The 13,295-nt window shown below is 44.8% G+C and overlaps 1 protein-coding gene across 1 annotated transcript in view; it reads left to right on the top strand.

The window, feature by feature from the left end:
• LOC115479878 overlaps nt 1-13,295 on the top strand; it is a 329,775-nt gene that overhangs the window by 43,886 nt on the left and 272,594 nt on the right. Inside the window, exon 3 of the mRNA XM_030218177.1 lies at nt 526-2,055. Coding sequence (XP_030074037.1) covers nt 526-2,055 — 1,530 coding nt within the window. The remainder of the gene's footprint in view (nt 1-525; nt 2,056-13,295) is intronic.

Raw genomic sequence — 13,295 nt, 5'->3', positions numbered from 1 at the left:
CTAAAACAAGAGAGGACGCGCCATGAAACTTAACAACCAGCAGACGAAAATAAATTGTAGAATTTTTTTTTTTCACTTTGTGTACATGTTTAAGCTGTGGATCGTTTGCTGGATGACATGGTCAAGACAGATAGCTGGGTTCCAAAGAGGTTTGGACAAGTTCTGGAGAAAAAGTCTACATATGGGAACCCCTCCCACCCCCCCCCCCCCCAAAAAAAAAAAAAAAAAAAAGAAAAACACCCCAATGGCTTTCCCAAGTCTATTAGGCTGTCTCTGAATAAACTATTAAAAAATCTTTATGGTATCTGCTTGGTACTTATGTCTTGGTCTGGCCAGTGATAGAAACAGGATGCTGGGCTTAGTGGGCCTTGGTCTGGCTCTGCACAGCTTATCTTGTGATCCTATGTCTATTGCTAGTTCTTCTTTCTTTAACTGTAGCCTTATAACTAGAAATATAGATTCCTCAGATTACTGTTATGTAGTACTTGCGACAACCATTTCTAGCTGAATGTCTTTTCTTAACAGGTCCTTCCAGGCCATCAATGAGAGCTGAAGGTGATGGCAGATTTTCTTTTGACAGTCCATACTGGAAAGATGATTTTAACCTGGAGCCTTTCCCTAACATGGATTATGACTCTGCTTGTAGAAGATATCAGGGGGGACCTCAATATGGTCATAGTTCTTTATCAGCTGGGGAGAGGGGAAGCCACCATATGGAACACCCAAGGCCATCGCGACCTAAATTCCTATGCCCAGAAGACAGAGGAAAATTTTATAAAAGTCTTAATAGAGTGAAACGAGAGAAGCCTCCAGTACCTGTAGGAGATGGTCAAGATGGGCTTTCCAAGACCAAAAAAGGTCATAAAAAAATAAAGAGAACTGAGCCGACAGAAGAGACTGACATTATGTCAAAGTTTGGCAGCCAAATAATCAAATGGGCAGGGTTCAACAACATACAGAATGACAGCATTTTTAAAGAGCAGCATGAGACTCTCTTTAAAGTGGACACGGAAAGCTGTGCTAAAACGCTGGCCGCATACAAATGTTCAATTAAGGAAGCACAGCAAGACTTCTGTTACTTCAGCTTTAATAATGCAAAAAATGCAGCTTTGAGGACTCCATCAATAGATAATGATCTTTTAAGCATGCTGAAGGAGAAAAGTATAATACAAAGCAGGAATGGTTTTATTGAATTATTAAACCCTATTGATAAGGAATTAATGACTGTTCAAGCACGCCTTCTAAAGGCTGGCATTCCATTGCTAATGGCCTGCAATGCTTATGAGATAGATCAAAAAACAGAAGGTCTCAAAAGTACTGCACAGTTGTCTAATGCCCTGGAGAAAAGCATTTCCTTATGTCGAAAGTCACTGGTGCTTGTCGGCCAAACCTTTGCATTTGTGAGCTCCTGCAGGCAAGAAAAAATATTAGATTTGCTTGGGTTAAATGAAAAAGCTCCCAAACCTGCTGGCTTCCCAAATCTTGATGATTCGGCATTGTTTGGGAAAGAATACCTGACTTATTTGAAAATCTGGATGGAGAGTACGGGTTGTAACTTTAGGTTGAAGAAAGAAGAGCAGACCATTGAAGGAAATAGTAAAATTTCAATTAAACAAGAGAAGGTTGAGGAGAAAGAAGAATGTTCTGCAGAAGAAAAGCCCACAGATCTGAGTGCAACAGAGACATGTGAAACATCTATAGATGTGTCTGCAGAAGGGGAAGAAATCCAAGTTCTACAGACTTCAGAAGACAAAGACAACCCCATTCTTACAGCTATAAAAGAACTGCAATCTGGAGAACAGTCTCAAGAAATAACAGTTTTGCAGGCCTTGAAGGAGAGTCTATTAAACAAGGAAGAAAGTCCTGCTGTTGACACTAATGGAAAGGAAGGAGCAGAGATCACTTTTCTAGAAGCTGACACCCAAGGAATGGAGATCCCTGTTCTGCAGGCTGGTACCGCGGGGGGAAAGGAGATTCCTGTCCTGCAGACTAGAGAAGAGAGGAATAAACACATTTCTCCAAAACCTCACTTCCTGGGACCATCACAAGTGCCAGGTAAATGAGCTGAAATTTAAGCACAGCATAATGTCTGGAGACAAGGATGATCTTGAATATGGCTCAGTTGGTAAAATCCTCTTGGTGTAAATGACTTCTAGTTTGCTAACTCCAGATGAACTACGTAAATGGAATTAAGAATTTGTATTGCTGCCTTCTGTCTTCTCTTTCCCCCTCCCCCGACCAAAAAAAAATCTGTCCAAGCCACAGATTGTGTTCTTAGCTATTTTTGTTACTTTCAGCAGCTGATGTATAGGTCCAATCCTACTTAAGACCTTCCTTAATATTATGCAGTCTTTTGTTAGCTGATGCCTAGTTGGTGGAATGTTCGAGCTTCGTTTTATTTATGCTCAGCTGCATTGGGGGAATGTGATTTTTAAGGAAGAAGTTCATGAGTGCATATTTCACTCTAGGATAGCATTTTAAAATTCTGACTGTTGATCCATGATCCTGGCCTTTGCCCCTGGGATTGGGAGGGTGGACCTTGTGATCATTGCAGTATGCAAATTTCTCATCCATATTCATTGCGGGAATCCTGAAAACCTTGCTGGGTGTGTTGAGTGCTAGGATAAGAACTACTACTCTAGTTTAATATGAGCTGCTGTTGTCTGTTCTTCTCACTAGCAGATTGTTGCTGTAAAGGCTAGGCTGGACAAGGGGGAGGAGATGGCAGGAAAAAACAAAAACAATTTTTGGACATCAGCCAATGAAGGCCCAGGATGCTGTAAGTGCCAGGAGGAATATATGGGCCAAAAAGCAATTGGTGGCTTAACCATGGGTTTGCTGGCAGCTCTATGGAAGCATTATAAGCTGGTTTGTGGTTGCAGCTATTTTTCATGTAGTACATAAGTATTGCAATACTGGGACAGACCGAAGGTCCTTCAAGCTCAGCATCCTGTTTCCAACAGTGGCCAATCCAGGTCACAAGTACCTGGAAGGATCCCAAAACAATAGAATACATTTTATGTGGCTTGTTCTAGAAATAAGTAGTGGATGTTCCCCAAATCCATTTTAATAATTGTCTTTGGACTTTTCCTTTAGGAAGCCATCCAAACCTTTTTAAAACCCTGATAATCAACAGCTTTTGCTACATTCTTTGGCAACAAATTCCAGAGTTTAATTACACGTTGAGTGAAGAAATATTTTCTCTGATGTCTTTTAAATTTACTACTTTGTAGCTTCATCGTGTACCCCCTAGTCCTTGTATTTTTGGAAAGCGTAAACAAGCAATTCATGTCTACCTTTTCCACTCCACTCATTATTTTATAGAACTCGATCATATCTTCCCTCAGCTGTCTCTTCTCCAAGCTGAATAGCCCTAGCCGCTTAGTCCCCCCCCCCACCATACCCCCGACACCGGTGCTGATGACCTCGAAGTCCCTGCTACTTCCTCTGCCAACGCCTCCACCGCAGTACAAAACTTACAGGACCCGCTCGAGCCGACTCTCCGCCACTGATAGAACAGAGGTGGGTTTTTTTTTTGCGCCGTAAACAAAAGCAGTCAGAGAAGAGAAAAAGGCCAGAACGGGAGCTGTCTTGCTCGTTCACACTACAGGACAGCAGAGCACTTAACAAAAAAAAAAAAAAACAGCTGGGAAGGTTTTTTTTTTTTTTTTTTTTTTACTAAGCCGCTGCCTTTCCCTGCATCTAAAGCTCTTCCCCCGAGGAGCCTGAGGTAGCTTCCTTTCTGTGTTTTGTTGTTGTTTTTTTAACAGATTAAACACAGAGCATCCCATCAATGCCAGGGAGAGGACATTGAGGGAGGGACCCGGCCACCAGAGTGTTACACCCACGAGGCACTAACAGACTTTCCCTTAAGTTTTTTTTTTTTTTTTTTTTTTTTTAATACCTGATGCACAGAAAAAAAACGAAATACCAAACGAAAGGATAAAACAATCCAAGAGAATTACAGAAGGAAAGAGAAAAGAGTAAGGAATGAGAATGAAGGCTCACCACCTTCCACCTGCTGGAGACTGAGAATACTGGATCTTTCTCTAGCTAGCAAGGTCTCTTATTGGCTCTCTCTTTCTCATCACAGTTTCTCAGTCTCCACCTGCTGGAAGGCGTGCACATTCTGGGCCAGTCCGGAGGAACGCTAAGGAAACTGCTTTGATTGTAACCACAGAGAGGTAGTATATAAAGTCTCATCCCCATTCCATTCATGTAGAATGGTTGAGCTGACTGAGAAATGAACCTGTTACATTGAGTACACTTCTTAAAGCCACACGGCACCCTTGTTGACATGGAGGGAAAAATGGCTGAAGCAAGGTTAAAAAGTTCTTTGCCTCTCGTATCCAAGATGGTGACGGGTTGAGTAGCGTCAACGGAGGCACTTCGATCCGGCTCAAGCGAACGCCACTGCGAGTTCCTTACCCGTCGGAAGATGGGCAGGGTTCGGGCTGTTCCCTCCGTCCCAACCGGAGTGCCCCATCTCCAGCAGACGAAGCTGGACCGTTTCGCAGTGCTTTTCGGTTCCGAGATGGCGTCTACTCCGACTGCGGGAGCCTGCTCATTGGAGCAGGACAGCAGCGTAGACGGGGCCTCCCTTAGCCCTGATGAGCGTGCAGCGCCCCCACAGCCCGAAAGGGAGAATCTCCAAGCAAGCCCTGACAATGTGGACGGAGTCCCGGTTGAGCAGGGAGGGAGTTTGCTGGAGAGGTCAACTGGAGCTGAAAACTTGGAGGAACCAGAAAAAACATCTTCTCCTGTCGTGTCTTTAAGGGCAGTGAGTATATTGGAGCAAGTTTCAAAAGACCCCCTACCGGACTGTATAAAGGGAGAGGTAGTTAAACCAGCCGTAGTGACCTTAGAGTCACTTTGGGACTTGACTTCTAGGACCCAATCTGCATTGCAAACAGTAATTTTTAAAAATATGGGGACAATAAAAGTTTTGTCAGAGACTGCGCTGATTCAGTTAAAATCTGGTGAAAGCCAAGCGTCTGAAGTTAAGACTGTCTGAAAAAGTTGGAAAAATTGAACTTGTGGAACAAACCATACTAAAAGACAAGAATTTTACCCTAAGACGCCTGGAATACTTGGAAAATCAATCCAAAGACTAACTTTGCGTTTTATAAACTTTCCGAGGTCACCATTGATTGTTCCGATGCAAATGGTTCAAAAGTATCTTATGGAAACTCTGGGAATGCCTGAAACCTCATTGCCCCCAATAACTAGGGCATATTATTTACAGACTGGTGTTAAGATACCAGAAAATATTTCAGAACAAGGAGCAATGAATTTAACAGCATTCCTAGAGTCATCTCTTGAGGTGATAACACAAAGAACTACACTGCTTGTAACCTTTGTGCTGGAAATGGACAGAGATGCAGTACTTAGGCTTTCATTTAGGCATTTGGATTCATTATTTTTGGGTTCAAAGGTGAGAGTGTTCCCGGATTTATCCAGGGAAACCCAAAAGAGACGCAAGATGTTTTTGCTATTGTGCTCAAGAGCTTTGGCAATTGGGGCAAATTTTCTTTTGAGATATCCATGTGTGTGTAGAGTAATCTTGCAATCCAAGCAATATCAATTCTTTGACCCAAAACAATTAGAAGATTTTCTAAAACGCAGAGAAGAGGTCAATATACAAGTCTAGTCACCTATGCAACGCTGTATGCAGACTTTAGTAACCCACTTGGGATAGTAGCTACTTATTTTGAATTTGATATTATTTGAAATTGCCTGTTTAAACAGGAATTCTTTTTCTATTTCTTTCTTGGATCGATTTCATAAATATTGTGGTCGTTAGTAATTATTATTATTTCTTGCAGATTTCACTTTTAATATTGGATGGAATTTAATTTGATTTGTGTAATATCACTCATAAATGTATGTTTGATAAAAGCTTAAATAAAGATTAAAAAAAAAAAGTTCTTTGCCCGGGGAGGTTGAGCAGTCATATACCTGGAAAATGGTTGATGGTTCCCAGGCAAAAGAAGGGCTCAGAGGCTGAAAATTGGAAAATGAAAAATAAAAATAAATTGAACACAGAAAAAAAAAAAAGGAATGTAATAGCCATACTAGGTCAAACCAGTGGTCCATCTAGCCCAATATCCTGTTTCCAACAGTGGCCAATCCAAATCACAAGTATCTGAGAGAAACCCAAATAGTAGCAACATTCCATGCTACCAATCAGTGGCTTCCCCATGTCTGTCTCAGTAGCAGACTATGGACTTTTCTTCCAGGAACTTGTCCAAATCTTTTTAAACCCAGATATGTTAACTGCCGTTACCGTATCCTCCAGCAACGAGTTGCAGAGCTTAACTATTCGTTGAGTGAAAAAATATTTCCTCCTATTTGTTTTAAAAGTATTTCTATGTAATTCCATTGAATATCCCCTAGTCTTCATACTTTTCGAAAGAGTAAAAAAATTGATTCACTTCTACTCATTCTACACCACTCAAGATTTTGTAGACCTCAATCATTTCTCCCCTCAGCTGTCTCTTTTCAAGCTGAAGAGCCCTAATCTCTTTAGTCTTTCCTCATGTGAGAGGAGTTCCACCTCCTTTATCCCTGTCTGCTGTGCCGATCACTCTGCTGGTGCAGAGTCCTGCTATTTTGCCTGTAGCATCTGAAGGAGGATTTCCTTCTGAATTCATCTTACAAATGTATTGGGCCTTTTTCTCCACAAAGCTAGTCCTGGGGAAGCTCCTGTTAAATAGCCTCAGGAGGGCCAGTTAGTGTCTGCAAAGGAGCTCAGACAGTCCTGGGAGTTAGAGGAGGACTTGTCTTCTGATCGTGAGCAGGAGATGCCATCTCTGGAAGAGCCAGAGTTGTTTTCTGAGGGACAGCTATCCGAGGATTTTGTTTCGGCTGATGCTGAAGTGGAAACTCTCCCTCTGGGAGAGGACCCCTCTGTGGTGAGAACTTTTCAGAAAGAGGACCTGCAGGAGCTCATTTCTTTGGTTTCCACTACCTTGCGTTTTGAAGAGCAGGAGACTTCTGCAGTGCAGGCAAGGAAAGTCAACTTACTGGTGAAGGGTATTCGATGGCCAGGTAAGACCTTTCCTATGCATCAGGATATTAAGGTCATCATTGGTTCCTGATTCAGCCTTTCATCCTGCTAAGTCTGTGGTCCAACTTTATCCTGTCCTGGATTCTGACAAAGTGCTCCTGCGGCCTCTGGTTGTTGACACGGTAGTTTTGGTGGTCATCAAATGGAATGCGGTTCCCATAGATGGCGGTACTACCCTGAAGGATGTCCAGGATTGCTGTATCGAATCCCTGTTGAAGAGTAGCTTTGATGTCTCGGCCTTGGCGGTGCAGGCAGCTGTTTGCGGTTCCTTTATGGTGAGAGCTTGTTTTCGCTGGTCTGAGAAGATGTTTGATCATTCTTCAGATGACCTTTCAGCGATAGATCCCGAAGGGGCAAAATTGGAGATGTTCAGCCTTTTTGGCGGACGCTCTCTATGATTTGCTTAGAGCCTCTTCTAAATCTGTGGCTTTGTGTGGTGACACGTTGCTCTCTTTGGCTTTGTGGCTGGTCAGCAGTTGCGGCCTCTAAGTCCAAGCTTAATAAATTCCCCTTTAAGGGTTCCTTGTTGTTCGGTGACGAGTTGGATAAGCTGGTCCGCAGCCTTGGGGAGACTAAAATCCCTAGGCTTCCTGAGGATCGCCCCAGAAGGTCTGGTCGCGTTGTGTTCTCGGGCCATGGTAGGGGCCGTGATTTTTGTTGATATAGACTGGGCAGACTGGTTCCAGTTCAGCGGTCCAGGTTTTTTCAGAGGCCCACTCCTTTCGGGGTAATCGTATAGGAGGTAGGGAGATGGGCAATTACTTCTTGTCTTCCTCACGCCCTCAACAATGAAAGCTTGCTGGCCCAGCTTCTGATTCCGGTAGGTGCTCAGGGCAATTTTATGGGAGGTAGGCCTAGATTACCTCCGACCAGTGGATTCTAGAGGTTATTCGAGACGGGTACGCCTTAGAGTTTGCCCATCCTCTGCGAGACGCGTTCTTGGAGTCTCCCTGCCGCTCTTGTCTCAAGGTCATAGAGGTCAGGGACATCCCGAATGTCGAAAAGTCCCTTTTGCAGAACTCTGACAAAGGCGTTACTCATTTATTTCCTAGTTCCCAAGAAAGAGGGTTCCTTCAGACCGATTTTAGATCTCATTGTGGTCAATCGGTGCCCTCAGAGTGCCTTCTTTTCATATGGAAACTCTGCGGTTGGTCATTGTGGTGCTTTAGCCTGGGGAGTTTCTGGCGGCTCTTGACCTGACGGAGGCCTACTTGCACATTCCTATTTGGGCTGTGCATCAACGTTTTCTTTGCTTTGCTATGCTGGGTCTGCATTTTCAGTTTCGAGCACTTCGGGCTGGCGACTGCTCCTCATACACTTACCAAGGTCATGGTGGTAGTGGCAGCGGCTCTTGGAACGGAAGGCATTCTAGTCCATCCTTACTTAGGCGATTGGCTGATCAGAGCGAAGTCTTAACCAGGAGAGCGTTCAGGCCAAGGATCGGGTGGTAGGCTTCTTGCAATCCCTAGTTTGGGTAGTCAATGCACAGAAAAGTCGTCTGCAGCTGTCCTAATTGCTGGAATACCTTTGGGGGGGGGGGGGGGGGTTCGACACGCAGTAGGGCCGGGTTTTTCCGCCGGCCTGTATCCTCAAACTGCAGTCACAGATTCGCCTGTTATTGCAGTCCCCGATACCGATGGCCAAGGATTGTCAAGTCCTAGGTTCCATGGTGGCAATGATATAGAGGCAGTGCCCTGGGCGAAGGCTCACATGAGGTGTCTACAGAAGTCTTCTCTCGCGGTGGTCACCACAGAAGGACTTGCTGCAGTGAAAATTGTCTCTTTCGGTGCAGGTGAGGATCAGCCTATGCTAGTGGCTTCGGGGAGCCAACCTGACCAAGGGAATGCCTTTGGATCAGCTGAGCTTGGACAGTGGTTATGATGGATGCCAATCTTGGGCTGGGGAGCTCACTGTCAGGGGCAGTATGTTCAAGGCCTGTGGTCCCCTCAGAAGGTGTCTTGCTCGATCAATCTTCTGGAAACCAGAGCAATTCGGCTAGTTCTCCAGGCTTTTCGCCATCTGCTGAAGGGCGAGTCAGTTCGCATTATGTCAGGGAATGCTACGGCGGTAACCTATATCAATTGGCAAGGGAGGACGAGGAGTCATCAGTTGGAGCAAGAAGCGTTGCAGCTGTTGCAGTGGGCGGAAGTACATCTGGTAGCTCTTTCTGCAGCTCACGTGGCAGGAGTACAGAACATTCAGGCAGACTTTTTCTGTTGAAACACTTTAGATCCCTGAGAGTGGGCCCTAAGCGATGTAGCATTGCAGTCTGTGGTGGAGCTTTGAGGGCTTCCTAAGATGGATATGTTTGCTTCCACTCTCAGTGCAAAACTTCTTCTATTCAGCCATTGGAAGGACCCCAAGATGCTGGGGGTAGATGTGCTTCTTCAGCCCTGGCTGGCTGGTCTTCTTTATGCCTCTTCTCCATGGCCTCTAATAGGTTGAGTAATTCAGAGAATCAAGACGCACAGGGGCTAAGTAATTTTGGTGGTGCTGGATTGGCTTCGCAGACCTTGGTACTCTGACCTGCGGTGGCTAATAGTTGGAGCTCCTCTCAGGTTTCCAGAGATGCAAGGTCTTCTGGTGCAGGGCCTGGTGTTTCATCCACATCCAGGTTGATTCTTTCTTATGGCCAGGCTCTTGAGGGGGGATACTTGGCGAATGTGGTTGTCACTATGCTTCGCTCTTGGCGACACTGTACGTCCCTGAATTATGTTCGGACATGGAGGATCTTCAAGGTGTGTGAGGAGTTCAGTATCCTTGTCGCACGTCTGTTCCACAGATTTTGGATTTTTTTGCGGCACGGATTCGACAAGGGTCTGGCTTTGGCCTCTCAAGGTGCAGATTGCAGCCTTATCTTGTTTTTGAGGTTTATTTAAGGGAAGTCTCTGGCTAGCCATCTTTGGGACCTTAATTTGGTGCTCTCGGTTCTTACCACGCCTCTTTTTGAGCCATTGTCTTCCTGTACTTTGAAAAATTTGACCCTTAAGACAGTGATTTTAGTGGCTATTGCCTCGGCTATGCGAGTCTCGGAGTTGCAGGCTCTTTTGTGTAGATCACTGTTTTTGGCATTCTGTAAGGATCAGGTGGTGTTGCGCCCAGTTCCTTCCTTTCTACCCAAGGTCTTGTCTCGTTTTCATTTATCTTGGCTGGTCGTTTTGGGAATGGAGGAACAGCATTGCTTGAAATGTTTGGATGTCAAGAGAGTTCTGAAACGTGAAGTCTACGGAGGATTTTCGTCGGTCCAATCGTTTATTCCTTCTGATCGGAGGTTCACGCAAAGGGCTCATGGCTTCTAAGCCCACTATTTCGCGTTGGCTTATTGATGGTTTCTCTCTGGGGAAACCTGTTCCTGAAGGAGTCAAAGCCCACTCTACGAGAGGTCAGGTGACTTCTTCGGCGGAGCATTGTCTGGTGCCTCCTGGGGACATTTGTAGGGTGGCGACTTGGTCTTCTTTGCATCTGTTTTCTAAGCATTGTCGGTTGGATGTCCAGAGTCATCAGGAGGTCGTTTTCGGTGGAAAAAGTTCTAACAGCGGGGCTTCTTGGTTCCCTCCCATGATCTTACTGCTTTGTTACTTCCCATCAGTCACATTGTGGGCCGATCCAGAGGGACACTAAAGAGGGAGAAATTAGGCCTTACCTGCTAATATGCTCTCCTTTAGTCCCTCTGGCCCGGCCCAGATCCCTCTCTTTAAAGTGATCTGTTTCTTCTAGAGTTAGACGATTCCGTTTTTCCTGGGAGTTGTGTTGCACGTTTGCTGTTCCATTGCTTAAAAAGAAATATGTTACATGCAAGAATGATATTGCTAATTATGAAGCCTATTGTGTATGATATGTCAGAGGCATGTCATTTGAACGCTATCTTTACGTAGCATGGGCCGGTAGCTGCTCAGGCTTTCGGATCCAGAGACAATTTTTTTTCATGTTTTTTCCTTCTGCTTTGGTATGATAACACTGGATCTTTCTGTAGCTAGCAAGGGCTCTTATTCTCTCTCTCCCCCCTCCCCCAGTAGATCTGCTTTGGTACATCCTGTTTGTGCAGAATGGTTGAGCTGACGCTGAGTAAAGAAAAATTATGCCTTACTAATTTTCTTTTCTTTAGTCAGTGAAACCGTTCTGCAGTCCCGCCCTTGGAAGACCTTGTCTCGGGATCCTGGGTATGCTCTGTGTTCTTTCAGTTGCTTGACATTATTAAAAAAATGAAAAAGTGTGTGTGTGGGGGGGACAATGACGACAAAAGAGAACATTTCTTTTTGTGTTTGATTTGCAGCTGGATTTGGCTTGTCCCTGGTTTGTGCGGGGTAGCGAGTGCCACTTGGTGTTTTTGCTTGCTTGCTGCTCATTGCAGTTACAGTAGTTGATGGGGCGTGGGTGCATTACAGAGGGACTTTCTGCTTTGGCAGATGCATACTGGAATCTTCTAGGGAGCAGCACAGCTTATTACCGGTGAGGTCACTGCTAGAATTCAGTCTTTTCTCTTCCACCTTCTGGTAGGCAGGGATAACAACCCATTCATGCAGAACAGTTTCGCTGACTAAAAAGAAAATGATCAGGTAAGGCATAATTTTGTCCTTTCACGCACTGACACCCATAACTGGTGTGTTCAGTGCTTGGGTCTGGAGCACCAGGATATACAGTGTAGCCTCGGTGTTCGCATGCAAGCGAGGACCCTTAAAGCTCACAGTCCAACATGGAAAACTTTCTGGTTCTGCATTGAGTATGGCAGGGGTTTTGGCACTCGAAGTGGAACCTGTATTGGCATAGGCATTGGCATTGGGTGCACCAACACAACATGGAGATGGTCTGAAATTGGATTGTTACTGTGACTGTGTAAGAACTCGTCATTGGTGCTTCATGCATTGAGGCACCTCCAATGTATAAAGCCTAAGAAGCATTACCATCATTCTTCCTCCAGACACACTGCCCATACCTCCCCTGCATCTACATTCTCGATGCATGGGAAGCGTCCATGCCGCAGTGACTGCTCTCCTTCTCTCCAACTTATTTCTCATTGAGAGCCTTCGATGTCTTCGAGATCTACACCTGCATGGGCTATAACTTGGACGGTGTTCACATCGCTTTCTCAGCCTGTACTTTTGCACAGGAGGGAAATCTAGGCTATTCTCAAGGAGGAGTTTTCAGGGCTATTGCATTCACAGTCTATATAGGCTTACTGGGTGCTTGCACTAGCCTCGGCCCAGCCCGTCAAAACATGAGAGAGACAGTCATGGGAGAGGTCCCGCGTACTGGTTTGGCACCGACCATTGGCAGTATGAACCCGACCAAAGCATGCATCTACATCAGCAGTGGAACATTCTCTAACCTTGGAGACGCAGAGCCAATGCTGTAGTTGACACTCTCCTACATACTTTCCATGAGCAGTACTTTGAAGAGTCAGACTCGGACCTCTCCTGGGAGACAGACCAAAATCTACAGGACATCTCCGTTGAGGAGGCCTATGGCATCCTATCTAATCCACCTGAGAGACTTTGGTCTCCTCCAGAGAGTATAGTCTTTCCCAGCTTTGTCCGTGAGATGGCTCAGTCATACCTTTCAAATTGGAGACAGAGGAGGAACCTTATTTAGAATTATTTGAGGTTCTAGAACATGACTCATCTCCAAGAAAGGAATCGCTGTTCAATTTCATACAATTTTGAAAAATACTTGGATCAAAAACTGGGAGACTCCACTGACAGTTCAAGTTGTCCCAGAGAATATAGGTACAATGTATAGGGTAGAGAAATGCACTAGTTTTGAAAAAAGTTACCTTATCATTCACTAGTTGTGGAATCTGCTTTAAAACGCACTCACAGTGCAAGATCTCATGCCTCTGCTCCTCCAGGAAGAGAACCTAGTACATTGGACTCTCTAGACAAAGAAGCTTTTCAGTCTTCAATGCTAACCAATCGCATATTAGACTATCAACTTTATTCCACAATTTAGTTATAATCTCTAATGCACTCTCTCATTTGCAGAATTCTGTCCTCCCGAGAAAACTGATGAGTACCATAAGCTTCACAGGAAACTTTGAGGTCTCTTCATGCATTTCTGCCTTAAGAGTAGCAATGCAGTGTCTGTCTTGGCTCAAGGTTTCTGACCTCAAATCTGCTGTCCAGGAGTGTCTATCAGATGTACTTTGTCATGGAGAAAACTTGTTTGGTGACAGTTGAGGAAGTCCCTGACCTAATTAAAACTGAATTGTGGGCATTGTTTCTATGTACAA

Source organism: Microcaecilia unicolor, chromosome 11 (assembly GCF_901765095.1).
Source record: "Microcaecilia unicolor chromosome 11, aMicUni1.1, whole genome shotgun sequence".
Lineage (NCBI taxonomy): Eukaryota > Metazoa > Chordata > Amphibia > Gymnophiona > Siphonopidae > Microcaecilia > Microcaecilia unicolor.
The sequence above is the reverse complement of the archived record's forward strand: the minus strand, read 5'-3'. Positions and strand labels throughout refer to the sequence as shown.